The sequence below is a fragment of the Nyctibius grandis genome, chromosome 8, assembly GCF_013368605.1.
Source record: "Nyctibius grandis isolate bNycGra1 chromosome 8, bNycGra1.pri, whole genome shotgun sequence".
In the NCBI taxonomy this organism is placed as follows: domain Eukaryota; kingdom Metazoa; phylum Chordata; class Aves; order Nyctibiiformes; family Nyctibiidae; genus Nyctibius; species Nyctibius grandis.
The window spans coordinates 2,165,849-2,191,915 of NC_090665.1; the positions used below are offsets into that span (position 1 = coordinate 2,165,849).

Here is a 26,067-nt window from a genome sequence, read left to right on the forward strand (position 1 = left end):
GAGGCTGAGGGAGCTGGGTCTCTTCAGCTTAGAGAAGAGGAGACTGAGGGGTGACCTCATTAATGTTTATAAATATGTAAAGGGCAAGTGTCAAGAGGATGGAGCCAGGCTCTTCTCAGTGCCATCCCTTGACAGGACAAGGGGCAATGGGTGCAAGCTGGAACACAGGAGGTTCCACATAAATATGAGAAAAAACTTCTTTACGGTGAGGGTGACCGAACACTGGAACAGGCTGCCCAGAGAGGGTGTGGAATCTCCTTCTCTGGAGACATTCAAAACCCGCCTGGACGCGTTCCTGTGTGATATGGTCTAGGCAATCCTGCTCCGGCAGGGGGATTGGACTAGATGATCTTTCGAGGTCCCTTCCAATCCCTAACATTCTGTGATTCTGTGATTTTATAACGCACGGACTGTGCTGGGAGTGCAGCTTGCAATGGCTCTTTTACACAGGCTTCTCCCTGGCAAGAGCCTATAGACAAGTCTATAGGCAGGAGTCTATAGACAAGTCTATAGGCAAGTGTCTAAAAGTCGTTGGTCTTTTCTGCCCCGTAAGTTTGCAGGTTTTCCTGGCAATAACTAAGCCGAGTTTCCTAAAAGTACAGATCTACAGGCTGGAGAATGATTAATGCATAAGCAGAATGTACATGTTAAAGACTAGAAAAAGACACTTTAGTTTGCTCTTAACACCGGTCTTGGGCTTCAAGCTTTCATTGCTTTTGCTCCCTTAGGTGTCTATATATGTCTGTAGGTACCCAATTGCTGTTAATGTCTGTGTTCAGCTGATGTAGGAAAACAGAAACAGCAGTAAATTTTACAATATGTTTACATTATGACCAGGTTTATAGAGGCAGCGTAATTCATCACGTATTCCAACAGAAGTATGGATCTCTTCCAATTTAATTTTCTGAAGTTCGAGCTTGCAGCTGGGTCACTCCTGGTGTAACGTGGGAGATGCATCTCCTAAGGCCGTGGGTTGGCAGAGCAGCATCCCGGCTGTCGCTGCGACCCATCAGTTACCGCGCCGGGGGCGGAGGGCGAAGCATCCGATTCGCTTTCTGTGGGCGCAGCAGCATAGCTAGCTTCATAAATTTTGTTGCAAGGAGCAATAATCAATACTTCATGGCTAATGACGCAAAACTGAAATTAGTATAGATTTTATGTCTCCTTCTCTTCCCAATTATGCAAACATTGCTGTGCCCCTTCTGTAGTTGCCTTATATTACGGCTTTTATAAAGACTGTCCGGTGATGTTTAATTGAAAGACTGAATAGTCAAAAATGTCACAACCAATTTTGGTTTTTACTTTTTTTTTGTTCAGTCTTCACCCTGAGGTTAATAGAAAATGATGTCAAACACAAGAAATGATTTATATAAGTCATGCAGGTTTTGTCACCCAGAGCTATAGATAAAGTCAATTGCAAATTGTTTTCACATTCCAAATTGCTGTACATAGCTCTGGGGTACGCTGAGAAAATGACCAGCAGAATAATATGGGAGAAGAAAAGGTTATCTTCTGAACTGAACTGTGCTTCCAAGAGAACAATTTTGGAAGTTGCTTGTTTTCAATATGCCAGAAAAGGATGTTCCTCAGAGCAGGCCAAAAAAAAAGGCAGGCAAAAATAAAAAGAAGTTTCACGACTGGATTATTCCCAGCGGCTGCTGAGCGGTAGGCAGCAGCCAGGCCTCCCGAATCACACACAGAGCTTTATCAGCTGCAGCGTGCCCACAAAATGGTGTTACAATTAGAGACCCAGAGGGGTAAAGACTGGGGCAAAGACGGGGGAAACATCTAACTTATCGTCTTGACAAATCTAGTTTATGCATAAAACATATTTTGCAGTAATAGTCCTTCCAAGGCTGGCAGGGAATGAAAGCTGTATTAGCAGTAAATCAGTTACAAACTGTGATCTCGTTTCATGTGGAACAGGGCAGAATCTTGTACAAGATTAAAAAGCGCCATGTAAAATTTCTCTGTTTCACAAAATCAGCTTTGTTTGGGAAAGCAGAAGGTAGAGGTGGCTGATCTGTTTTGCTCATGGAGATTGCGACAGTCTTGTTGGAAACAAAAGGCTTTGTTTCATCCCCAGGTCAGATAGGATATACAAGATCAAAATATCCTTGCTTTGCCTTTTTAATGTTCTTAACCTTCCTGGGAATCCTGTATCTGTATGCCAGGTAGGTGTGAAGTAAATTACTCTCCTTCCTTACTCTGAGTAGCTTTTGTGTTTGATTCCCAACTTAATGAGCTAAAAGAAGTCATGAGTTAACATCTTTGTGTTTTGCATAGACTTCTGATTTTCCAGTGTTGCTTAATTATCAAACTGTTGATGCATAAACACAAACCTGAAGGCACATCCCTGCGTCTCGGGATGGTGATGCTCTTTGCCTTGCCTCACAGGGGTGCACTCTGGGGGTTCAGTGTTTGCTTGTCAGCCCAGCTTTAAGGAGACTGGGCATGTCCTTCTGAACAACAAAACCTGCCAGCCAGATACAATGTAGTTTTTAAAGCCATATCTCTGTGCTGAACATCATGGGTAGGTTTTTTTCCAGGATATTAGCATGGATGCAGGGAGCCCCAGCTATGCATCTGCAGTTACATTTGTGACATCGCTGCTGTTGAAACAGGCTCTGATGCAAATGCCCTGGTAAAGGTGTCAGGCTGTAAATCTCAGCCTATGACTCTTAATTACGAGACTGAATACTGTTTGATTGCAGAACAAAGAGAAGGGCCTGAAAGTATGAGCCGATGCTCACTTGCCTCTTACCAAGACCATCTCCTCTCGAATCAAAGCAGCCACACACCTAAGACATGAAAGAATACTTTCCTCTTTTGCTCTGCCTATTATTTCTGCAGGTCTGATATTTTCTTTCAAACTTGTGCTGGACGTATTGATAAATATATTGGTTTCTTTGTAGTTATTTTGGATATCTGAATTTGAAAACAACCCCATAGACATTACTCTAGGGACCGTTCACAACATCTTGAGGTTGAGGGGGAATCTCCAGTGTCAACCAAGAGCTTCCCATAAGCACATTGAAATGTTTTTTCTCTCCTTGTAGGAAGAACTCAGAAGGCTCCAGCACACCTTGGAACAGGTCAATGATGGCAAAGACTTGCTTCAAAGGTAAATGTGTGATTTCTGCGGTGTCTCACATGTGGTAAAGTGAAATGACTTTTATAAGGCAACAAGCCCTTTCTGAGGGACAGTCTCTTTGTTGTAGACTACGTTCTTCGTTTGGCAATATACTAAATAGTCAAGATTTTGCAACTCTCCCATAAAAGATTCTTATCTTTAGTTACAGGAGGATAATTTCTGAAAACTGCTGCTGATTGAATGATGTAATTACGTGTCCAGTAAAGTCTCAAAATAATTCCACAGGTTGGGGTCAAATCTTAAAAGTTTTCATGCGAAGACCTTTCATTCATGTTGCTAGTCCCATCCAAAGCAGCGTCCCGAGATGTTTGATTTTTATCTTCTAGCATTTTAAAACTGCTTTCTCAGAATGATCAGTTTGCAGCACCAATTCCTTGGTCATCTTTTATTACAAAGAATTTTTTCTTTATATTCCTGTATGGCTTTTGCTGATGTAATTCATTTGCTACTGGCATTACCATTGTTACTTTCCATTTTACTCTCCAGCTTTTCAAACGTAGCCCCAGGGATGAAAGTTAATTTAGCAAGAATATCTATTATATTTGCCAGTGTCTTTTTATTTGCAGTGGCTTCTTTGCTGGGTGTGCCTGTCTCTGGAACTGTGGCATCTGGAAGGTTTAGTGCAAGGACTCAGGCAGGCTCCAACCTGGAAACTGGATCCAGATTGGTACTTTTTGTTAACAGTCAAATGGGGCTGGAGATGGGGACCCAGATGCCTTCCTCCAAAGACAGCAACACCTTATAATGAGCAGCTCTTGTATGTTCTTGTCAAAATTTCAGAATTAATTCACAGTGGTTGCAAAAGCATCATGCTGAGACACATTAAACCCATTTTCTTTTCTTTTTCATAGCCATCAGCTTACCATGGATGAAGAAAATAATATTGAAAAATATCATATCAGCTTACAGCCCTTGGAATCAAAAGTGAAAATGTAAGTAACAAAGAATATAATTTCTGCCTTTAAATGCAGCTGAGTTTGTCCAGTTGCTGAACCACAGAACCCAGACTGTATCCATCTTGGATTTCTGTGTAACTTTGAGTATATAAAAGCCTCAATTGTGCCAGGTAGCTAAGCTCTTCTCTACCTTTAAGCACGTGAACATTCTTTTTGAATTGAGTTTCAAATGCTAAACTTCAATGTTGTGCTAATTTTGTAATTTCCTCTGTGGAACTATAGAATATTTGAGAATCTCTAGCTTTTTTCATAGATACAGAGAGTATCCTCGAGCAGGGAAGTACAGTATAGAGCAAGCAGAAATCTCTTCAGTGGTATTTTTCACATCTAACATGAAGCCTGGCTAAAGCTCCTCAGGCAGCTCATGGGACTCCTCTGCAAGGAGCAGTCCTTGGGTTTGCATGGGGATGGAGATGCAGGTGGAGGGGACCAGGCTTCCTGGGCTGAGGGGTGCAGCACAGCTATACAGAAAGCTGATTTTATTGGGAAGCGCAGCAGTTGCTAGCACTCAGCTAAAGCACATAGATGACACCTAGCTGCACCACCTGGAAGGAAGAAGTAAGCATCACTGTGCTCTGGAAATGACCTCCCCAACTTCCAAATGCAATGATTTTAGCCTTTGTAATACATTTCCCTCATGTTGTGTAGTTTACCACAGAGTCAGTGATTCTAAAACGCTTGATTGTGGTGTAATACACATGGTAATACTGGGCATATAACTTAAAACTTACCCACGTCTCTATCAGAGCAGAGGGCTCCTCTTTGTGCCTCTTCCAGCGTTGTTCCTCCAGCCCTGGTGCAGGCATTAGCTCCATCCAGCTGGCACCAACTCTGCACTAATGTGGTGCCACTGGACTTCCCAGTAGACAATGGAAGTTTAACATGGCTCCACTTGCATCAAAAAATAGGAACATCTTTATGGTGAAGCCCCCAACTACTTCATGGCAAAGATCTGTGGCACCCAGCATGGGGTGTAGCTTCACACAGAGCTAAATGCATTGCATATTGAATTTCCCTCTCAGTTGAAAAGCTACAGCTAACTCGCTATACAGGACATTAAAATATTAATGCTATATTAAAATATTAAAAGGACATGAACTTTCAAATTAAAATCCAGCCAGAGTCTTTTAGTCATGCAAATATAAGCCAGATGAAGGAATAAATTTTCAGAGAGCTTGCTAGAAGGGTAGTTAGGACTTAACCTCAGTCTATTCTCAAGCTTTAAAATAGAAAGTACATGTAAATATAAATATGTAAATACTACTTGTATATATTATGCAGTAAAACTGGAAACTGAAACAATGCAAAGTGTAAATGCTTGAGGTGTGAAGATGTGGGGGTTTTTAAAAGTGAAACGCATTTACTGAAAGCTCCTCCATTGGCGCTCACATCTTAACTGTTAAAAAGGCAAGGTTAAAAAAACTATTCCTAGGATAAAGTAAATCCATGCCAAAGGCTCTGGACCCTTTGGTTTGAACCATAAAGCACACGGTAAGGTCCTTTCAGGAAGGAGCATTGGTGTGGGACCCCTCCCGGGGAGCACACCAGCAGCAGGGCTGGGTGCTGAGCGTGCCAAGCCCTTCGGGAGCAGGCAGGGCGGAGGGGTGCCGACTCCCACCCGCTGCCCCCACAGCTGCCTGGGCAGAGCAGCACTAGAGCTTTGCACCACTGAGAACAGCTTAAGCACAAGTCAGGGTACTCTAACTCATTAACAGGCACGCTGAAGGTTTTACTGCCTTGATATCCCCATGAATAAACTCCCAGTTGCTTAAAAATCCTACAAGGAGCTCTTTCTAGTTCGTTGCACTGCAGCAACACTGCTGAGCCTCTGGTCAGAACTTAGCTCCGCTTTTCTGTGGAGTTCACAGATCATCCTGTGTGCAAACACCCACATACTTTGTGTTAATGCCATTACTACTGTAAACACAGTTTGAATTCCCAACATCTTTCCACTACCCAGCAGCTCTCACCGGCCTCCGCGGCACCTTCGGGAAGGCACAAGCGGTCTGGCACTGCCACCTGGTGAAAGCCACCCCGGCCTCCAGCTCCCCAGCCACCAGCTTGGACAGAAACTGGAATTTCTGTACAGAATTTCACATCAGGTTTTAGAAACTTGGTCAGAATGTAGAGTTTGGAGGCAGAGCTGCTACTGAAATCCCCTGACGTTGCTTTGGAGGAGGTTTTAAGTCCCCAGGACGGAGGAGATTTTAAAGGATATTTTAAAATGAAAAGATAATTTCATTTTGTTTGCAAGTTGTAAGGGAATTGCTGAGTTAGGTACAGTCTCAGATTTCAATCACTTCTGTAGGTTTAGGGATTTGAAATAAAGAATTGCTTCTACTGTTAAGATACCTCAAGTTATACTAGTAGTGGCTAATATAAGACCTAAAGAGGGTAGTTATAGGTGATGATTATTCAAATCTGAAAACAAAGTGCACAAAAAAAGAGAAAACCACCAAAACCCACCTCTTCAGTCAAGAATATCTATTTGAAATCTTTTTTGTTCCTGCATTCCCCTCCCAACCCTGTGCCTTGGTGTTTGCCTCAGCATCCAGCGAGCATGGCGTGAGTACCTGCAGCGCCAGGACCTGCCGCACCACGAGCAGCTGGACAAGCGCAGTCCCTCCCCACCGTCCCTCTCCTCGGACAAGATGAGCAGATCCATCAGCATGAACACCTTTTCCGACAGCAGCACACCGGTGAGCACAGCTCTGGGGCCCATTTTCCTATTTGTCATGTTTTTTTTCCCTTTTTGTTGGGTTCCTTTCTAATTAAAGCTGAATTATGGGCTATTCATGAAACAGGGACTTCTAAGGGAGTAGTAGTGTCTCAAAAGAACCTGCAAGCAGATGTGCCTCTTGTAGGTGCAGTTGAACGTGGGACTGTGTGTGTTAGATGTGGATCTCAGCAGTATTGTGTGTTGGACACAGCAGAGATTAGCAGTGCTTGTGATGGGAAAAGGTGTTTCCAAATGGCGTTGTGTTCTTCTGCAGAAAACACATGTGTTTAACACTCCGTGTTCTCCAAAAAAACCCAAATTGTGGTGTTTTTCCTGCAAATAGATGTTGTTTGTAAGGTATTGTGTTTTTTTTTTCCTAAAAGTGACTTAGAGAAGTTGATCTAAGGGTTAAAAATTAAACTTGATTTTTGAAGAAATGTTCACGCCACCTTGCCGACTGGGTGACTGTACAGCTGGAGGCGGTACTTCTCTTTTTGAGGTGACTCTAAACTAGAAACCCAAATATAGGGCCCATTTTTTTGAAAACAAGTGGCTTTGTGACTGTCTTTGGAGCAGGATCTTTTAGGGCAATAAATGAGCAGACAGATATAGTGCCTATAAATATTGTTTTCAGCTTTGTGACAGAATACATCAGTTTTGAGGAAAATGTAGACTAGAGTGCATGAAATAATTCAATAATTTAAAAAAAAATATAGGAGGTGATAGAAATTGCCATGATGTGTGTTGGACCAGCTGAATAAAAGCAGGATGAGTCCCGCTGTTCGACTGAGGTGTGCAGGATAGGGGTGAAGAGGTTGGTTGGACCCTTGTTAGGAGGGCATGTTTGTCTGCTGGATGAAGCTTTGTTGCCAGTCACAGGACAGCATTTGGTGGCTTCTGAGTTCACTACGAAAATCTAGAAATTGTTGTTAGTGGGGTTCTTAAAGTAGACGGAGCCCCTGTGCAAGGAAGAGACGTTCAACTCTGCCTTCAGCTGCTCGGTTGGAGAAATGTAAAACACAGGGCAGTCTCACAGAGCCAACAAAGCTTTTCCAAGCTGGGAAGCCTGCTCTTGGACTTACAGGGACAATTGGACTCTTTCCTCCATTGAACCAAGTTCAAACTGAAGCTGGGTGAGCTGTTTCCAGCAGCTCTTGTTTTTGTGACACCGTGGTTGGGCAGGCTGCGTTAGATTTGGCAGCATTTAATAAAATATTACTGACAGTGCACTGGTTTATTTTTAGATGCCTTGTGTTTGTAGCCAGAGACCACGATGATAACCTAGGTTGCAATATTGAGTTATACACTAATGTCTCACGTATTAAACGAGTTCCTCTAATGAGAGATATAAATGTGGATCCCGTTTTTATGTGGCCTGGCTGCTGTGCGGGAGCGCTGGGCCAGCCCGCGGCCGCCACACGAGGTCCCTCGCACGCTGCGCAGGGAGAGGCTCCTGGATGCTCTCTGAGGTTCTCCATCAGTAACCTGATGGGAAAATGATGCATTTTCAAGCTTTCGGGTCTTTAAGGGTAAAATGAGTGTGTCTGGGAGTTATGTATTTGTGGGAAAATGAAGCTTGGATACTAGAATTGCTGCGTAATTTGTATTAATGCAAAACCCACGCATCTCACTTCTCATCCTACTTGTTTAATGCAAAGGAAGATCGGAATATTTTCTTACACTTTTCTAGTGCCAAGCCTGTCAGTAACCTTTGAAAAATCAGGGGACATTTCTGAGGGCAAAGGAACCCCTATGTAGTGTGTCCTTCATTATTGCAATACCTGAGGCTGTGAGGGACCCACGCTGTCAGTGCAGGATGGTCCTCAGTTCTGGGATGAGGCACTGTGACTCCAGGCAAGTGCTGTTGTGCTTCTCAAGGTCCTCACAAACCATTTAAAACCAAACTTAGTGATTTAAGGTGTTTTTCTGTCTTCATCAGTGTGCTGCGGGCATCTTGAAAGTAGAGAGCAGATGAAGGAGGTGAGGAGAAGCCTTTAGTGTGGGAGCACAGCAGATGCCCTAAGAGGGAGGTGGTTTGAAGGTGTGAGATCTGGCAGGGGGATGTCATAGGTGTGTGCACAGAAATGCCAGCAGTGCGTGTGCCTCTCGGAGCTGGGCTGGGTCATCCTTGCTAGTCCTGGGACACATATGCTAAGGATGGACTCTGATCTAATGCAGGAGCGAGTATATTTCTGTCTGACACACATGTGCTTTCCTGATGGCAAATGTCACATATTTTTGGTTTGGAACTGATACTGTCAGGTTTGGGGCAGGGCAGGGACAAGGCCAGAACAAAACAGGAACAATTAACCTTGAACTGTTGACATGTGAACGGGAGAGTGATTGACTGTCTTAACCAAATAAAGACTCAGGCAGAATTAAATGCACCATTTTGACTGTGAGCCATGTTTTCTGCTCTAGGATAAGGTAAACTTAAAGTAGGAGAAAAAACATCAGAGACCAGAGAAACTGCTGCTGCGCCCATCTGTAATTTTGTACTCTCTCGAAGTCTTCTAAGACCCAAGCTAGAGGCAGGGGATCCGAGATGGGAATAACCAAGCAGTCAAGCACATCCATTTGCCAAGTCCTCAATTTGGCCGACATGTCAGAAAAAGACCTTTGAAAAATGGGGCACATTCATTATAATGCCACTCCTTTTGCATTAACAGTGTTGCTGGTGCCCTGAGAAATGCGCCTCTGTGTAGTCTTTGTGGAAAAATATGCTGTGCTGAGCAGTATGGAGTCTCCCAAATTTCTCTTGCTATCTGGCAATCTTCCCCTGAAAAATTTGGAGGAGGGAGAAAGACAGACTGAAATTTGGACTCTCTGGATGTTTTCCCATTTCTTTTTTCAAAGAGGTAGAAAGCAACTAACATGTCAAAATATCTTAGCAGTAAGCACTGACACAGACAGGAGAGAGAAATTTATGGAGTATTTTGAGAAACCACTGCCACAACACAGCCACTTAATTCAGCTGAAAATCTAATCTTGGTTTTCACTTTCCTTTCTCGGCACAAGCCTCCCAGTGTTCAGCTTTGCTGGATCCTCAGCTGGATCTTACACACTCCTGGGGGCAAAAGAGTAGTTGGCTACTTGTATAATGAGAGACAGAAAGGATCTCATGCCCAAAAAAGAAATGAGAGCCTGTAGGGTAATGAATGCATACCACTGCAGCAGGATGGGTATTAAACCATGTACACTGAGTATTTTTATACCAGTACGTGGGACCCAGTGGTTGTGGTGAGGTAGAATTTTGAAACTCTTCATTGGCTGAATAATACCTAAACCCAAGGTTTATTCAGACTGTTGGGGACAATAGAGAGCATCAGCATGTGCAGGTCTGTAGCTGGAGAGTTAAGAATAATGTTTGGTCATTTATAGTTGAAAGAGAAGATCTCTGAGCTCATTTCCACTATTACTACAAACCTCCTGAGGCAATTTTAAGGGAAAAGGGGAATTAATTGGACTGAGTGAAGTCAGAGTTTTAAATGCATTTTTCTTCTCTTGCCCTTGAAACTTCTGCATTCTTAAAAAATAAGACAAAACATGCAAACAGGAAGTAGAAAAAGTAATTAAATCCATAGGAAACTGAAATCCAGTTACAAACCTGTACACTCAAAGTAAAAAATGCCCAGAATCAAAGGTGTGGGGCCTTTTGTCAGCACATGCACAGCTTGTGTGCAAGGTGGGAGGGCAGGGCAGGGCACGAGCACTAACCCTGGGAGGAGTTAGCAGTGATGGCCTGAGCCTTGGCAGTAGCTGTGCATTCCCAGTGTGCAGGCACTTACTCATTTGTAATCACTAAAACTTTATGAATTCATCATATGTGACATTTCCTTGTTGTTCCAGCCAAGAAAATAACTACAGAAACACAAATCAACAATTTTAGAGTAGCTTTAGAGAAGTGGAGATACCAGGAACTGTTCTTACTCTGCTCGGCAGCAGCAGGGATGCTTTCTGGTCAGCCAGACCACAACTTTCATAGTTAGCAGTTTTCATATGACCTTTTAAAAGCCCTTTGGTTCCCATGAGATGGGGGTGGCTAGGCAAATAGGCTTTGCCTCTGGCCAGTGTGAGACACCGGCCACGTAATCAATCAGTTCATCACTGGTTCACTGATACATGGTGATGTCAGCTCTCCTTGACTTGCTGAAGATCATGTATGTCTTTTATGTATGTGGCTTCAAAGAGCTGTAGTTTAGCCCTGCTGGCTGTGGTTACCGTATTTCAGTTCAGAGAAACAACCTAATTGTGTGATTCGGAGACTCAGAAGCTTGGTAAATCATTAATTATGATACCTTTGAATCAAGTGTTTGAACTTGTTTTGGATCAGCTGGCTGCCTTCATGACTGCAGAAAACTGTTGCTCTTGAAATACTGATGAAAAATTCATCAAATAGAAAAGGAACTACTAGATTAAGGAGAAAAAAGCCTCACAACTGAAATAATTCCTTATTTTTGCTGCTCTCTCCAGCTCTTGATAATTTCCTGCAGCTCTTCTGTGTGAAATTTTGTCTTAATTTTATAGCAGAGGAACTGTGTCTTCTGGAATGTGGGACACCAAATCCTTGTGTATTAAAGGGAAAAGACTCTTCCTTCAGGCTTTGTTTATATGTGTCTTGTCCTTGAAGCCTGAGCATCTCATCTCAATAGCATTTAATTGCAGTTGTGCTTGTCCTTTCATTAGCTGGCTCAAAGGTACCAGATGGTAAACAAGGCCACAGTTAATTTTTTTTTTGACTGGCATCACCTTTGTCTTTCTCCTTCTGGCTTAAGGGTTGGTCAGAATGGCAACTGAGGAAAATAGATAATTTAATTCAAACTCATAACGATTGGTCGCAAGTACCTTGAGCAGTTCTAGGCAGTTGGAAATCAGTTGCTCTGTTACTAAACTTTTTAAAATAAACATATTTGCAGATAATATAGTTTAAGAAAAACAGAAAGATCGGTAAGCCTTGTCTGGGATGCAGTGACTGAAATAGCAAGATGAGTGATTACTGTTCTGGAAAATTCCTTGGAGAGTAACATATGCATCTCTTGGAAAAGTTTTCTGGTTTTAAGGCATACTTCTATGCTTAATAAAGTACGCTCAATTTGTTCTGAATATTTGTCACTGAAAGTATTCTTCTTCGAGATTCACATCTGATCAACATGTATTTCTGTTAAAACAGCATGAATTCATCTGCCATGACTCTGAGACATAACACAAGGTATAAAATAAAATTGGGCACAATAAAAAGCAATAAAAATCCCCTATCAGATATGTAGATGGAGGAAATAAAGCAGTGCACTTGGCAATCAGAAGCTCACAACCAGAAAAAACTATACTAATCCCAAAATATTATATACATAATATTTTGTTGAAGTCCAGAATTTAACTTCTTAGTATTTTGAAGGTAAACTTAAGAGGATAACGGTCTGTGAACATTTGCAATGAGATTTCATCTCATGTTTTAAACAAATGGATTTTCTTTCAAAATGTCAGGCCAAATTGTCTGCTCTGCTGCACTGTTTTTATGTGGATTTGACTCTGACCCATAACTAATAATGTCCCACCTGAAACAAGAACAAATCCTCTTTTCTTGTCATTTGGCTTTCTTCTTTGTCATAAACTACACCAGCCAGTCCTAGAAGGACTCTCACAAAGGTTGTCTCTGTCCAGGTCTTAAGATGTGTAGGTGTGCTCAGTGAAAGCACTGTTAGTTCCCTAGGCTCCTGCCAGAGTGCTTACTACCCTCCTAATCCAAGAACCTTTCGGGTAGATCAAATTATCACGTAATGGGTCGTGCTTTCTGTTTACAGACAGAAATATCATCTTGACATTGGGGGGAAAAAAAGTGATGAGGCTATCTCAAAGTGTTTGTGCTATAGTATACAACGTTCCCTTGGGCCTGCCTCCCAGTAGAACACAGCAGAATGACAGAGAAAGGACATAGCTTGAGTGATGAGATGGGAAATGGACTTTTCTTGCTCAGCTACTGCTTTGTGTAGGTTAGCAAAGAAAGGCTTTCCCAGCCATGTGTGTGTAGTGCAGGCAGTTTCCTAACTATTGGAAAAGATCTGCTGTCAATCACTTATCAGATTATTATATTAGGAGCACACAAGCAGTACCTGTACCGTCTTTAATTGCTTTTGTTTCCCTTTTGCATGTTTATTTTTAATCAAAAAATGAGGAGCAAGACAAATAATAGATTTGAAAATAATGTTCTTCCTTATAAACACTTTATTTCTTGTTATTGTGTAGAAAGGTGTCCAGACTTAACTTCCTATGTGGCGTGACTATTTCTGGGGAAAAAAAAAAAAAGCAGAAATAAACAACTGTATCTATAGTTACTAAGAAAAAAATATGATGCCAGATATGTCCCACTAGCGTGTGGTTGTTGTGGTTATGACCTGTTTTCATGATGACATCATTGTGTCTCTTTAAATGGTTCAGTTGCAAAGACATAATCTGTGAAAGCCACAGAAAACCTGATAATCCTCAACAGACCAGCAAAAGCTGGTGCGAGACATACCTGCATCCAGAGTTCTTATAGAATTGGAGTGGGATCTTGATTTTTTCTCTTTTTACTTTAATCTGAAACATTGGCATAGAAACCAAATTAATGTGTTCTGCTCTGGGCAAAAGTGGCTTCCACTGTGCGTGATTTGAAATTACGTGTCCGGGAGGATGTGTTTCCCCCAGCAGCCAGCTTCCGAGGAGAGAATGGCAAATCGCTGCCGGAGCCCCGCCGCAGCCCCTTGGGGTCTGCTCTCAGCCGGGGCTGCGGAGGCTGCGCTCCCTCCCGGGCCCTTCAGCACCGCGGACAGCGGCACCGCCCCGGGCCCTTCAGCACCGCGGACAGCGGCGGCCCCGCACGTTCCGCCAGCCGGGCTGTGCTCGCCGCCTCTTGGGGCGGCTCTGCCTCTGTTTCACCCCTGTCCGAGGCTGCTTTCTACTAAGAAATACTCTTGTTAGAGCTATAAACATGTGAAACACGCTTTTCCGAATGTGACCATATGGTTATTTTTCTACCCTTTCTCCACTGGTTGATGTCACAGAAAGTAGTTTCCAAGATCTTCCCTCCTCCCCCCAAGCTGGATTAGCTGCAAATACAGCGTAAACCAAACGCACATTAAACACCAGATTCCTACTTTGTCTCATAAGGATACTAGTGACAACAAAAGAAATGTTACCTCAAGCTAATTACAGAGTCAACTACCTGATATTCATTCCCTAATCACAGAATCACAGAATCAATGAGGTTGGAAGAGACCTCTGGGATCATCGAGTCCAACCATTGCCCTGACACCACCAAGTCAACTAGACCATGGCACTAAGTGCCATGTCCAGTCTTTTCTTAAACCCCTCCAGAGATGGTGACTCCACCACCTCCCTGGGCAGCCCTTTCCAATGGCTAATGACCCTTGCTGAGAAGAAATTCTTCCTAACGTCCAACCTGAACCTCCCCTGGCCAGGCTTGAGGCTATGTCCTCTTGTCCTAAAGGACAGTCCTAATGTTCAGGACAAGAGCAGTGAGCACAAACTGAAAGACAAGAGGTTCCATCTGAACATCAGGAAATACTTTTTTTTTTTTTTTTACTGTGAGGGTGACTGAGCACTGGCACACGTTGCCCAGAGAGACTGTGGAGTCTCCATCCTTGGACATATTCAAAAGTTATCTGGACGTGGTCTTGCTTGAGCAGGGGTGTTGGACCACGTGACCTCCAGAGGTGCCTTCCAACCTCAGACGTTCTGTGATTCTGTAAAGTAATAAGTAGTAATTGGAGTGAAATGGTTGGACACGGAGCATAATATCGGCTCAAAGATAGTATAAACAACTGCAAAGAAACATTTGCAGCTCATTCTGCTCATAATTAAACCTCTTATCTGGCTGGAGTTCTTGTCTTGTACCGTGGGGAATTTGCGCTGCAATAAAAAACCAGCATTTTTAATTGGTAAGAATTAGCACATAATTTACTAAGTTTGCTGTTGGGGAGGGAGGGATCCTTTGTAAAGCAGGAAAATAAAAAGATGCAAGGTGTTTGATTTCTTTATAGAAGTAATTTTTTTGTATACTTTAATAGTGATGCATATACAGCTGTGCTAGGCTTCCACCACTTATCCTGTGTGTATATAATTTTCTACGCTACAAATTTGAAATAGTAACCTTTTTATGCAGATTTACTACTGAAATCCATAACTACTTACTGTGGGCAGAGTTTTACTGACTATTTTTCATTAAATCATAACATTTACAATGTGCAAGTACTCATAATGTGTGGGCGGGTATCTCTGCTGAAAATCAACAGTTCAGAACATTTCCTTCGTAACTTGCAAACTTCTGTAGATGGAACAAAGGAAAAAAAATAGCCACGCTGTTACCACATGCTGCTCACTGAGAATTGTTTAACTCTTTGATAGCAGTTAAATTTCTTTTTAGCTATTCACAGCCCTTTAATAGATGTTATTTTTAAACACTGTCTTGTTTGGATGAAGTATCTTCCTTTGTTTTAGTACTGGTTACCTTTGGTGATCTGGGACTGCAGTGTAGCCTGAGAGTTGAGAAACGGGGAGGTTTCTAAAAAGGACTTTTGGACAATATCATGTGTTTTCATATTTGATTTGCTCTACCAGAAGTTGTCATCCTTATGGCTTAGGAAAAAATGTCCTGAATGCTTTCTGACATCATCTATTTATAAATCTTGTCACCTTCAGCTAAAGTGATCTGGGCTTTGTGTGCTGCAATGCAGTGCTATTTAGAAGCAAGCAAAAGGTCTAGGATAAAACCTAGGCTCCATCATGGCAGGTTTGTAACTCCTCTTGACTTGATGTAGCCAGAGCCCACCCCTCCACGGCCTGTATCTGGGGGCTGGGCATTGGGATTTTTTTTGCATTATTATCAAAGCTTCATTTTTTTAAAAAAATGTGAAATTTAACACACAAGATTAAAGAGGTTCTTTCAGTCCATTAATTCATCCTTTTTTCTCATATTGATGGAAAATCATACATCATCCTGCCTGACAATTTAAAATAAGACATTTCCAAAAAGAAACCTGCCTTCAATCAAAATACTGCCTTCAAGATTCAAAAGAAGGGACTTGTGATAGTGATATCTCCCCCCTAAATGTTCTGATGGGGCTTGGACCCTGTGGCTTGTAGGCAGATTGTCTCATTGTTCCCATTTGTAGTGTGGATTGTGTGTGTGTGTGTTCATTTTACTCATTTTGGAGGCTAAAAAAAATTCTATGTATTAGAACTGTGAGAGTTTTCTATTTCTTGTGATATCCTGTCTCAAAGGATTTCACAACATACTGAAGTTAAAACATTGGTATAAAAAGGGGAAGTGGTAGAAGGCAAAACCAGATGCCATCAAGAGTGTTTTGCTGCCCGAACTCTGTGCCAGATGGTGCACAAGGTGAAGGGTAGGGTTTCCTCTCCTCTCTTCTCTAGCACTGACACCTTAAGGTATCCAGTAAAACTGTGGCTGTGGTTTTCTGCACCTTAGTGCCATCCTGAACTGTAATTGCTGCTTTGACGCAGGACTTCTGACATAATGACACAAAACATGGGGATTTTTAGTTCTTATTAGACTACATCAGTGCCTGCTCCTGGGCTTGGTTTCCCTTGGACACTCTGAAGCTCGGCTCTGATAACCGACCGAAGTCGGTACACCTAGGAAGGAGGCCAGGTTAATCAGACCTGGTCTTTGGGACATTTCTCCACACTGACAGAAAGAAACTTCTTTTACTTCACCACAGCACTTGTGCATTCCCCCACCCCTATTTTTTCTCCCTTTCTATTATTTTCCACCTCCCCTTCTGCTTCCTACATCCCTGCAGTATCCCTTGCTCACACCCTCCTGCTGTGGGAAACTGGGAATGTGTCTTAATTTGAGCTCAGCGTAGGTACAGTAATAGTCCTGCCTCTGCTAGTTATCCCTCTTGGTTGAAATGACAACCCTCATCTAATGCTTTCCCCCTAATTCTGTTTTTTTTCCCCCCATAGAGTCTTTTTTCTTCTGTTCCTTGGTTCCATCTGCTTCAGCCCTACACAGCAATCCTGCCCTTATGTCCTGCTTAAAATAAATAAGGGAGTACACTGTAACGCATTAAAAAAATACACTGACAAAATTAGGGTTCCACATTTGGGTAAACAAAAATAGCTTCAACTTTCTAAACAGAAATCCTACCTTGTCTGAGACTGAGCCCAGGACAGCTCTGGTGGGAGGGACAAGTTTGAGAAAAATAGCGTTCTGAAAAGTAGAACAGGAATTGTAAGCATGGTTTTATAATGATTAGTAATACTAAGTCCCGTTGCTTTGCCCTCACTCAAGCTAAATATTATTTCCCTTGGTTTTCTCTATGGCTGGTTTGTTACCGAGAGTAAATATTAAACTGTTAGCAGAAATTGTTCAAATATGCACCAGTAATCCTGTGTAGCTTTAAATAGACGTGGATTAAGGTAGTACACAGTATGAGCTGGGACTGTAAAATAGATTTTTACCTCTGGCAGTAAGCAAGGCAGTATGAGCAGGAGGGTGGTGGTTTGTTTAGGTGCAACTTCCACCAGCTCAAGTAATTTGTGATGATGAGCAGGATGAGGTCCAGTGCTAAACAGAAAGCATGACTTGATTCACTGCTTCTGAATCTGTGACTTAATGTGACAAAGAATCTCAGAGACATTAATTGTGATAAATGTATTAATGTTCTTAATTATAATAACATTTTATATATTTGCAAACCAAAGTGCTCTCTAGCAAAATAGTGAGGCCTGTGCCAGAAAATCTCATAATTTTGTTCTGGAAGGTCAAGTGAAGAATTGTTATTATTTCTGATTGTCTGGGATGGATTAGTAGAGCCCTCGTGGCCAAATTAATCCAAAACTAAGAGGTTTATGAAATAAGAGCAGATTTTACATGATATAAAGGTAGTAAGGTGGGATGGGCAGGTCCAGTTGGGAAAAGTCCAACTTGGGAGAAGACCAAGTGTTGAACTCCCTCTGCCACCAAAAGCCAGTTTACTTTCCTGTCCTTCCTCCCCTGTGTGGTACCTCCAAAGCCGTGTTCGTTTTACCCAGTGATGTATTAAGATTTGGTTCTAAAAGCAGAACAAGATCTGTTTACAGGTCCCCACAGCTGCAAGTGACACCTGTGCTTATGCCGATGTCAGTGACATTCCTCAGGTGTGTTTTGCACCTTCAGGAGAAGAAGCTGAGAAGAAGGGGATACCAAATTATTTAAGGCAGTGCAATCCTAACAAGCACTCTCTTGTGTTTACAAAGCTGTGCCTAAAAGTAAGTGAAGTGTTGGTATGGGGGACGCTTTCTCTTTTCTATAAGGCTGGTGCTGTGAATCTGTGAACAGCAAAGGAGAGAGGGAGCTATCTGATAAATATTTACAGTGTGATTTCTATATAATGTAAAAATGCAAATCTTTGCATTTGCTCTTGGATAACGTAGATGGAAACATAATTAAAGATAAGGAAGACAAATCCAGCATTGGGATGAGAAGGGCTTAATTAGAAATCAAATACTTGATGATTTTGTGAGAAACATTAGCGCTGGTGTGGGCTATAAGATAACATTTGAAATGAAGTGAACATGGAAACACATGTTATTTTCAGTCCCTTTAATTTGCTTCAGATAATTTCAGCTCTAAATGTAAGCAGAGAATAGAGAATCCTTCTGGCCTAATACGACATTTATGTTTTGAATGGGGATTTGATGTAGAAATGGTTCTTGGGGTGAGTTTGTGTGTGCATGTGTACGTACACATAATAATCTGGAATGAATGTGAGTGTTTAACTCTCTTACCAGTACTATCCCACGGGGCTTTTAACTGCTGGGATACAAAAGGCCCATCTCAGTTTCTTTCTGCTGTTGGTAGCAGAACGCCAATAGATTTCTTTGTGTTGTGTATATTGAATGTTGAGTATCTGTGTGGTTAGTCAGTTTGATACATTGCAGTTTTGTAGCAGCAAAATCAATTCAAAAATTATCTCAGTTGATGGCAAAATATCTAACAAGACATTTCTGAACTATGCTTCTGTGGGAATATTTAGTGGGGACGTGCTTCTTCAGAGAACCGAAAGCAATTCTGTGGTACTTCTGGACAGGGGCTGGCTTTGGTGTGATGGCTCGCAGCGGGATTACCCTCTTTGGTACTGATGATGGGTTTTAAAAATAGTAGATTTATTTTAGAACTTCACATGCTTCACTTCAGAAAATTAGGCTGAATACTTCATAAAAGTTTTCTAAGACAATTTTATCTACAATATCTCATTTATTCTCATGCCATGGAAATTCCACACCCTGCCTTTTACAAAGCCAGGCTCCAAAAAGGAAAATAGTAATAATGAAGACTTTTAATGGTTAATCAAGCAGGTGGGTGCAGAGCAGAATCAGACCATTACAGAAAGTTCTTGGAGGGTTTCTCTCCAGCCCTGTGGTAACATCCTGAAAATCCAGAATTTCCTGTGTCTGAGGAACATCCCCCAAATTCACATTCCACCATTTTATAAGATGTTCTATACATCTGTTCTTTTATTTCTCAATGCCATTTTTCTCACGTAGAATGGGGCTAGAGCTGGGGTGTGGGAGGGTGCATTGCTCTATGGTTATTTGCCAACAGGCCCATGTGCTGGCAGGAGCTGGCAGCTGGGGCAGCACACCGTCTGCAAATGCTCTGTGACCAGTGAGTCTTGATGATGGTATTTGCAACTTCTTTAGGGAGTGATCCCTCTCCACTTGAAAATGGCCTGTTTTTTTTCTTTAGGCCTGAAAAGACTGGGTCTTTTCCTGCTTTTTATGGTGTGCAGCTAAAATCAGAATCAGAATCAATCAGGTTGGAAGAGACCTCTGGGCTCATCGAGTCCAACCCTTGCCCTGACACCACCATGTCAACTAGACCATGGCACTAAAATATGTAGAGTTACTAATGAGGCTCTCTGGAATCCCAGCTTCCTACCATGGGTGTTGGTGACAGTTTGAGAGCATGGATGAAGACGGAATCCAGTAGAGCACACTAATCCTGGTTCCTAGGATGTGTTGGGGCAGAACAGGCGTTGGCAAATCCAAAATACAGAGATCTGTTGTCATCATCCCCCGCCATGCGTGGGGACAGTGCAGCAGAAGACAGAGGTCAGATGGTAAACTCACAAATATTCAAGCAGTGCAGAAAATGAGAACGGCTTTTGAATGGAAAAGAGAAGAAAACCCAAAAGCTGAGCAGAGGTTCTCTGCAGTTTGCTCTGATCTGGCAGCATCTTGCAGGTAACACGTCCATTTATCCCTACCATCCCCTTGGCCACAACTGCTTTTCTCATCTCGTGCATGGGGTCTGCTCTGGCATTCCTCCAGTGATGGGTACAAATTACTACAGAGAAGATAAGATTGCAGAACTGTTTTTCTTTCCAGCAACTGCTGTTGCTGTTTAATTTTTCCATCTATCAGTTGTGTGGGAGAAGTACCTGGTGGCATGTTTCCAAGTCTAAGTTATTTGAGACCAGGAGATTTCCAGCCGCAGGTTTTCCCTGAGGCAATTAACTTCGCTCACTGGAATCAATTATATGTGGATGTTACCAAAAAAGGGGAAAAAATGTAGAAAATCTAAGTAACAGACAATACAGTCATGATTAGTAGGACCAGAAGGAACTAAATATATGAATATATGTAATAGAAACTTATTAGTACATAGGGAAAACCCTACTGAAATAGCCAGAGCCGATCCATCAAATTCTGTTAGTGGCTGTATCGACACTCAAATGTGGCAGCATCACTTTAATGGTGTCTGTTACACAACAGTGTATCTTTCCAAATATATTCAGTTTATATCCTCCCAAAGTGGAAAGTATTTATTTCTGCTCATAAAATAAATGTTTAGATTAAATATACTGGAAAAAGTGTATTTTTACCTGAACTGTTTTGGCTATTTCTCTCACTGCTATGAATTTAAACAACCAAATAGGAAACATTGTCCTAGTCTTCAGGTGACGTTAAATCTATTTCAATAACTACATTTTTGAGCCAGCCTGACTGCTTACGCATATGAAATGACTTCTTAGGGTCAGTTAAAGTTCATTAGCAAGATCTATATGACATTTTAGGAGGGAGAACGTGCTGAACAGTTCTGCCAAAGGAAAATGTTTAAGGCAAAAGCCTTTATTTTCTTAGGCAATTTCTCTCCAAGTAGTGAATTATTTCACACTGGAAAAAAAAAAAGCCATTATAATTTTAGTGAAGAGCCCAAACTTAGAGCAGCAGAGAAGTGCCTCGTTAGTGATTCATTTCCCATCTGCTCTGCGCGTCGCGGAGGTGAGCCCAGACCACACGGGCACTGCTTTTTGAGAGGGAGGTTTGGCAGCTCTGCCTGCTGCCCAGCAGCTCAGCATCCCTCCAGCACCCTCCTCAACAAACAGAATAAACACCACACAGAGCAGCAGCGTGAGGAAGCTGATGTGATCAGCTGTCCCCAGCACAGCGTAACTAAACCCAAATTAACTTTCTATGAACAGCAGCTTAGAAGCCGTGAGTACTTCTGCAAAGGTCTTAATTTTAACGTTGAGATGATACATGAGCTTTCCATACAGGAATTATCAAATCTTAGTCATAACTTGAATTCGTTAAGTGTAAATTACTATTTGGTTGGTTGACCTCTTAATGTTATCTATCGATTTTTACTTGGGTCAAATTCCAAGAACAAATGACTTCATAAAATCAGCTTGATCCAGACTGTCTGTCAGTTTTTCCATCAAAAATTATCATATATTATTTCTGCGTGCCACTAATCATGGATTCTTGGGTGGATTTAACATAATTAATGTTACAGCCTTGAATTCACAGGATTTCTTTAAAAATATGGGTGAGGTGGCAGCCAGTAACATTGCACTATCCAGAGACAGCACTTTTATTCTGTATTTATGAATACAACTCATTACTATTATGGTAATCTGTTGGGGCTTCTTTGGATTAGCTGCGTTCATGTGACTGTTCCAGGACCTCAATAAAAAAGAACAACACAGGACATAAAGAACAACCTATTCTTGTAGTTGACATCTTTTGGAGCATGTCTAATTAACTTTTATTCTAATGGATGGAGATTCATGTGTTGTATTTATTCAGGTCCTCATATTTTCTCCAAACCTCATCTCTGGTAACAGTATTTTTTAGCAAGGCCATCCTGCTTTATCAGATGCCTTCAAGAGATCTAAGGATGGCAGGAGACCTTTGGTTTTTATTCTGTATTATGAATTGCTTCCATGATTACTACCACATTCAGACTGATGGCACAAACTCCTGTGGTTTCCTCCCTGAGGAGCTGAGCTGTGGCCAGAGTTTTGCCAATGCACCAGTCGTGTCCTTATCCCACCTGACTGTGGTTTAAACTGTTCTTCAGTGGTGGCTTCTGAAATTCTAGACTTTATTTATATTTGGGATGGTTTTATCCTTTTTGACATCTTACCCCTTCACTTGCATCACAGCTTTCAGCCCACCTTGTGAGACAGCCTTACTTAGGGCATGCCTGGATTTCTCTAACTGCCCCTTGTCAGGGGACATTTAATAAAACATTTTTCCTTCTGTTGGACAGGGCAATTGTTGGGGGGAGCAAAAATGATGGGGGTCTGAGCAGTTAACGTCAGGAAATAGATGAGTACAGGGTATCAAAAGAGCCATAGATGAACTGTAGAATACTGCTGTGGTATATTATATTTGACATTTTACTGCTGTGTCCAATAATGCATTCTTCACATTGTGTGCAACAGTCATGTTGCTTCATTATTTTAAAATTTAGAAGCTTTTGTTTCTCAAACTAAACCCCATGTTTCCAGCTCCTCATTATGGTGCTGGTTTAATTGCATTACTCCTCTCATTATGAGATGGAATATGGCCATTCAGCTAGAAAAATGCTGCTAGAATAATGTAAATGGCCAAGCTTTGGTCTTTCCAAGGTATTTAAAATTCTGTTGCTGTTCCCGTAAGCCATAGACAGTGGATTATTTTTTATGGACAGACAGTGCATCCTTCTCTTGAGGGTTTTATGGGCAGACTGTATAAAATGATAACGCAATGAATGGGGCACCTGCCATACTCTATCAGCTGCCTAAATCAGCTGTTTCAGACAGAAATTCAATACAGTAAAATATGTTTCAAATAGATTTTCAGGTACAAGGTATAACAAGGAATTTCAAGAGTATTCTTGATATATTTGCACCAAGATAGCTTTAAAGACATTTATGTTGCTTCAATAAAGATGTAGTTAAGATGTTTTCAAACCATCTTCAAAATAATAAAATGACTTTGGTACTCTGAGGAGCTAAGAAGAATATCATATTATTATTGTATTTGATTATGAGAGTGTCCTGAAGTCTTAGATATTGTACTGCCTGTTGGATAAAATGTTACTCTCTTAGTGAGGAGCAAAAGGAGCAGCTTGTTCTAAAGAGCAGTTTGGGGATGGAAAGGAAGAGCAGGTTTTGCATGCAGGATTAAAATCCTTCCCAGTAATTTTACTTTTATGCAAAGTAAGTGCAATGATGAAATGGAAATAGATTAGCGTGTCACAATATTTTACGTACTGACTTCATGGTATTTCTGTACACCACAGTGCTGTTTACCCAAGCCTGTAAAAACCTGCTGCACACATTCCTGAGCAGCCCAGAGTGCTTGTGATTTATATTGTCTCTTGTGCTTAATTTTGCAAACTTGGAATGAAAACCCAAAGATGAAATCTCGAAGCCAAATTTCAGAACCAGACTTCCTACCTCAAAGGAAATTGAAATGCAACATGGAGGTGCTATGGAGAATTCGGTGGGTTTAGTCTGGAGCTGTATTTGTTGGTATGCAAAGCAGTTAAAATTATGACCATGGCTTCTTCTCTACCAAAGAGTGGCAAAGTGCTGCAGACACCACCACTGGAAATCCTGGCATGGCTTCTTGCCCACTTGGTGCCCATTTTGATGTTTCTCTTCCTGATGGTAAGATATTTTCTAGATTTTCTTATGAAATAATTTTTAAATTAACTTCATGGGGTGGAGTTACATTGATTGTTGCTGGGCAGCTCTGGACATCTGTCTGCCCCTTCCCATTTTTGAGCTTTCTGAATTTCTGCAAAAAAATACAACATAAATCTTCTCTAAGACTGCATGGCAAGAATCAGTGAGGCTCAGAAGAGCTTAGGTTTTGATCTCCAAATGTGAGCTTGAATCACTACACTGTTAGACTTCCTCAAACCCAATGTGATGCTGTAAAAATATCCTGAAGTTTCTTGACTCGCTTTCCAGGAATAGGTTTAATGATCCAAAAAATTAAGAATATTCACATTTTGTCAGTGAAGGGAGATTTTAATTTTAAATGCTCATACTTCATTTCCCTTATAGCCTTTAGCATGAGCACAGACCTTTGCTCCTGAACACTCGATGTGGTATAGATGGCCTTTCAACTGCCCTTGTCTTTGGGGGTATGTTTCTGCCATGCCTCTGTTTTAGACCAGACTCAAACAGAAAAGCATTATTTCATGCATTAGAGGGCACGCACAACATGAGATTCTGTATAACCATGCCAAAGAAATGAGAGGCTGTTACTGAATCCCTCTCACTATGAAAAAAAGAATGCCAGTGCCTCTGGCTTTCAATGAATATATTTTCCAGCATCACTGAAGGGCATTATTTGGGTGTTCTAGAGCATCACTGTCGTTTGTCTTAAGCCTTCGCCGCACAGTGTGACTCTTGTGTGATGGAATGGTTGATGCCAACGTGTAAAAGGTCCTGAGAATTTGTGGAATCTTTCTGGACACACGAGCCTCACTCGAAATAATGCTTTCTTACATCAACGTGAGCATAAAGCTGTGTTAAAAGAGAGGCAGAGTTACAGAAAGCATTCACTTAAAACGTGTCAGACTGAATCACGTCTGGGCAGGTTTATTTCAGCCTGTGCGTCTTGGTTTATTCTCAAACTGTGGCTTTTCAAAGAGGGATTTTTTATTTTTTTTTTTTAATTATTATTCAGTGCAAGTCTAGACTCTATATATGGTTGGGTTAAAAGTAATTTTTGTCATAACCTAATGTTTTTATTATTTTTTCCCCTTAATTAGGACCAAAAAGCAACTTGAGTATAAATTTGATATTACAGCTGTTGTTTTACTCTGTGTAAGGTGTAGTTCAGCGTGTCCCCTAGTCACTGAGCAGCAAAATCAGTGGGGACAAGCTGTGTTTCAAATTCCCCCAGTGTTTTTGCTGCGGTGTGGTTGGGTGGGGATTCTGGATTGATTACTGTCTAAAAGTGAACCCTTCCTGTGTTGGGTTTTTTTTGCTCCTCCTGGATGTTTTAAACATATGGTGTCCCTGGCAGACCCAGGCTGCCACCCTACCCTGAGCTCAGGTCCTTGGTGTTGGCCAGGGCACCCATTAGGGAGCTGGGGAGGGTGTTATGGGGTGTTGTTTATTTACTTGGTTAAATCACAGAATCACACAGAATCACAGAATCAACCAGGTTGGAAGAGCCCTCTGGGATCATCGAGTCCAACCGTTGCCCTGACACCACCCTGTCAACTAGACCAGGGCACTAAGTGCCATGTCCAAAGTTTAATTTCTGTTGAATTTCATTTAAAGCATGAAAAGTACATGAGCTTTGGAGAATTGACCTTGATATGAATGATTAGGAAATTTAGCTATATTTTAATAGAAGTATTTATAACTGAGAAGTAATTGATAACTACGTGAGCAAGTTGTTCGCCTGTCCCGTAGAACCTGCATGGACATGTGCAAATACAAACATATTTTTATTTTTTTGCATTTTCTTCCTCCCTTTCTTAGAAAATTGATGCATAATCATGGAAAGGATTAGACAAATGTGCATGTTTAAAGAAAGAAAGTATTCTTTGCACTAAAATTCCTCGTTTCTGTGACTGGAACACACATGACCTTTTTGCAGAAATAAGCTCTGAACAGAACTGGTGTGAATAATGCTCCCAGGCAGTGAAGTGAAGAAAAAAAAAGGCACGCCTAAGTTATTTACCTTGTTTTAATGTGGGTTTCTTCTCCACTATTGCAAACATCATACCCATACCACTGTTGGGCTAAAGAGTTATTACAGAGTATAATATGGTGGTGTCTTTTATGATTTTAATAGACGATGGTGGCAAACAGAGCTATACAATCTCCATGTGAAATGTTGTGTCAAGAGTTTTAATACTCAAATACTTGGAGCACCCTCTCCTTTCAGCAATACTTCTTTATAAACTGATTTATCATGTGTGGAGGAGA

At 41.5% G+C, this 26,067-nt stretch overlaps 1 protein-coding gene across 2 annotated transcripts in view; it reads left to right on the forward strand.

The window, feature by feature from the left end:
- The window catches only part of SCHIP1 (schwannomin interacting protein 1), a 197,940-nt gene that overhangs the window by 86,367 nt on the left and 85,506 nt on the right, over positions 1–26,067 (forward strand). For both annotated transcript variants that reach the window (XM_068407039.1, XM_068407038.1), the window contains exons 2-4: positions 3,060–3,124; positions 4,006–4,086; positions 6,659–6,809. In XM_068407039.1, the coding sequence (XP_068263140.1) occupies positions 3,060–3,124; positions 4,006–4,086; positions 6,659–6,809 (297 nt within the window). The remainder of the gene's footprint in view (positions 1–3,059; positions 3,125–4,005; positions 4,087–6,658; positions 6,810–26,067) is intronic.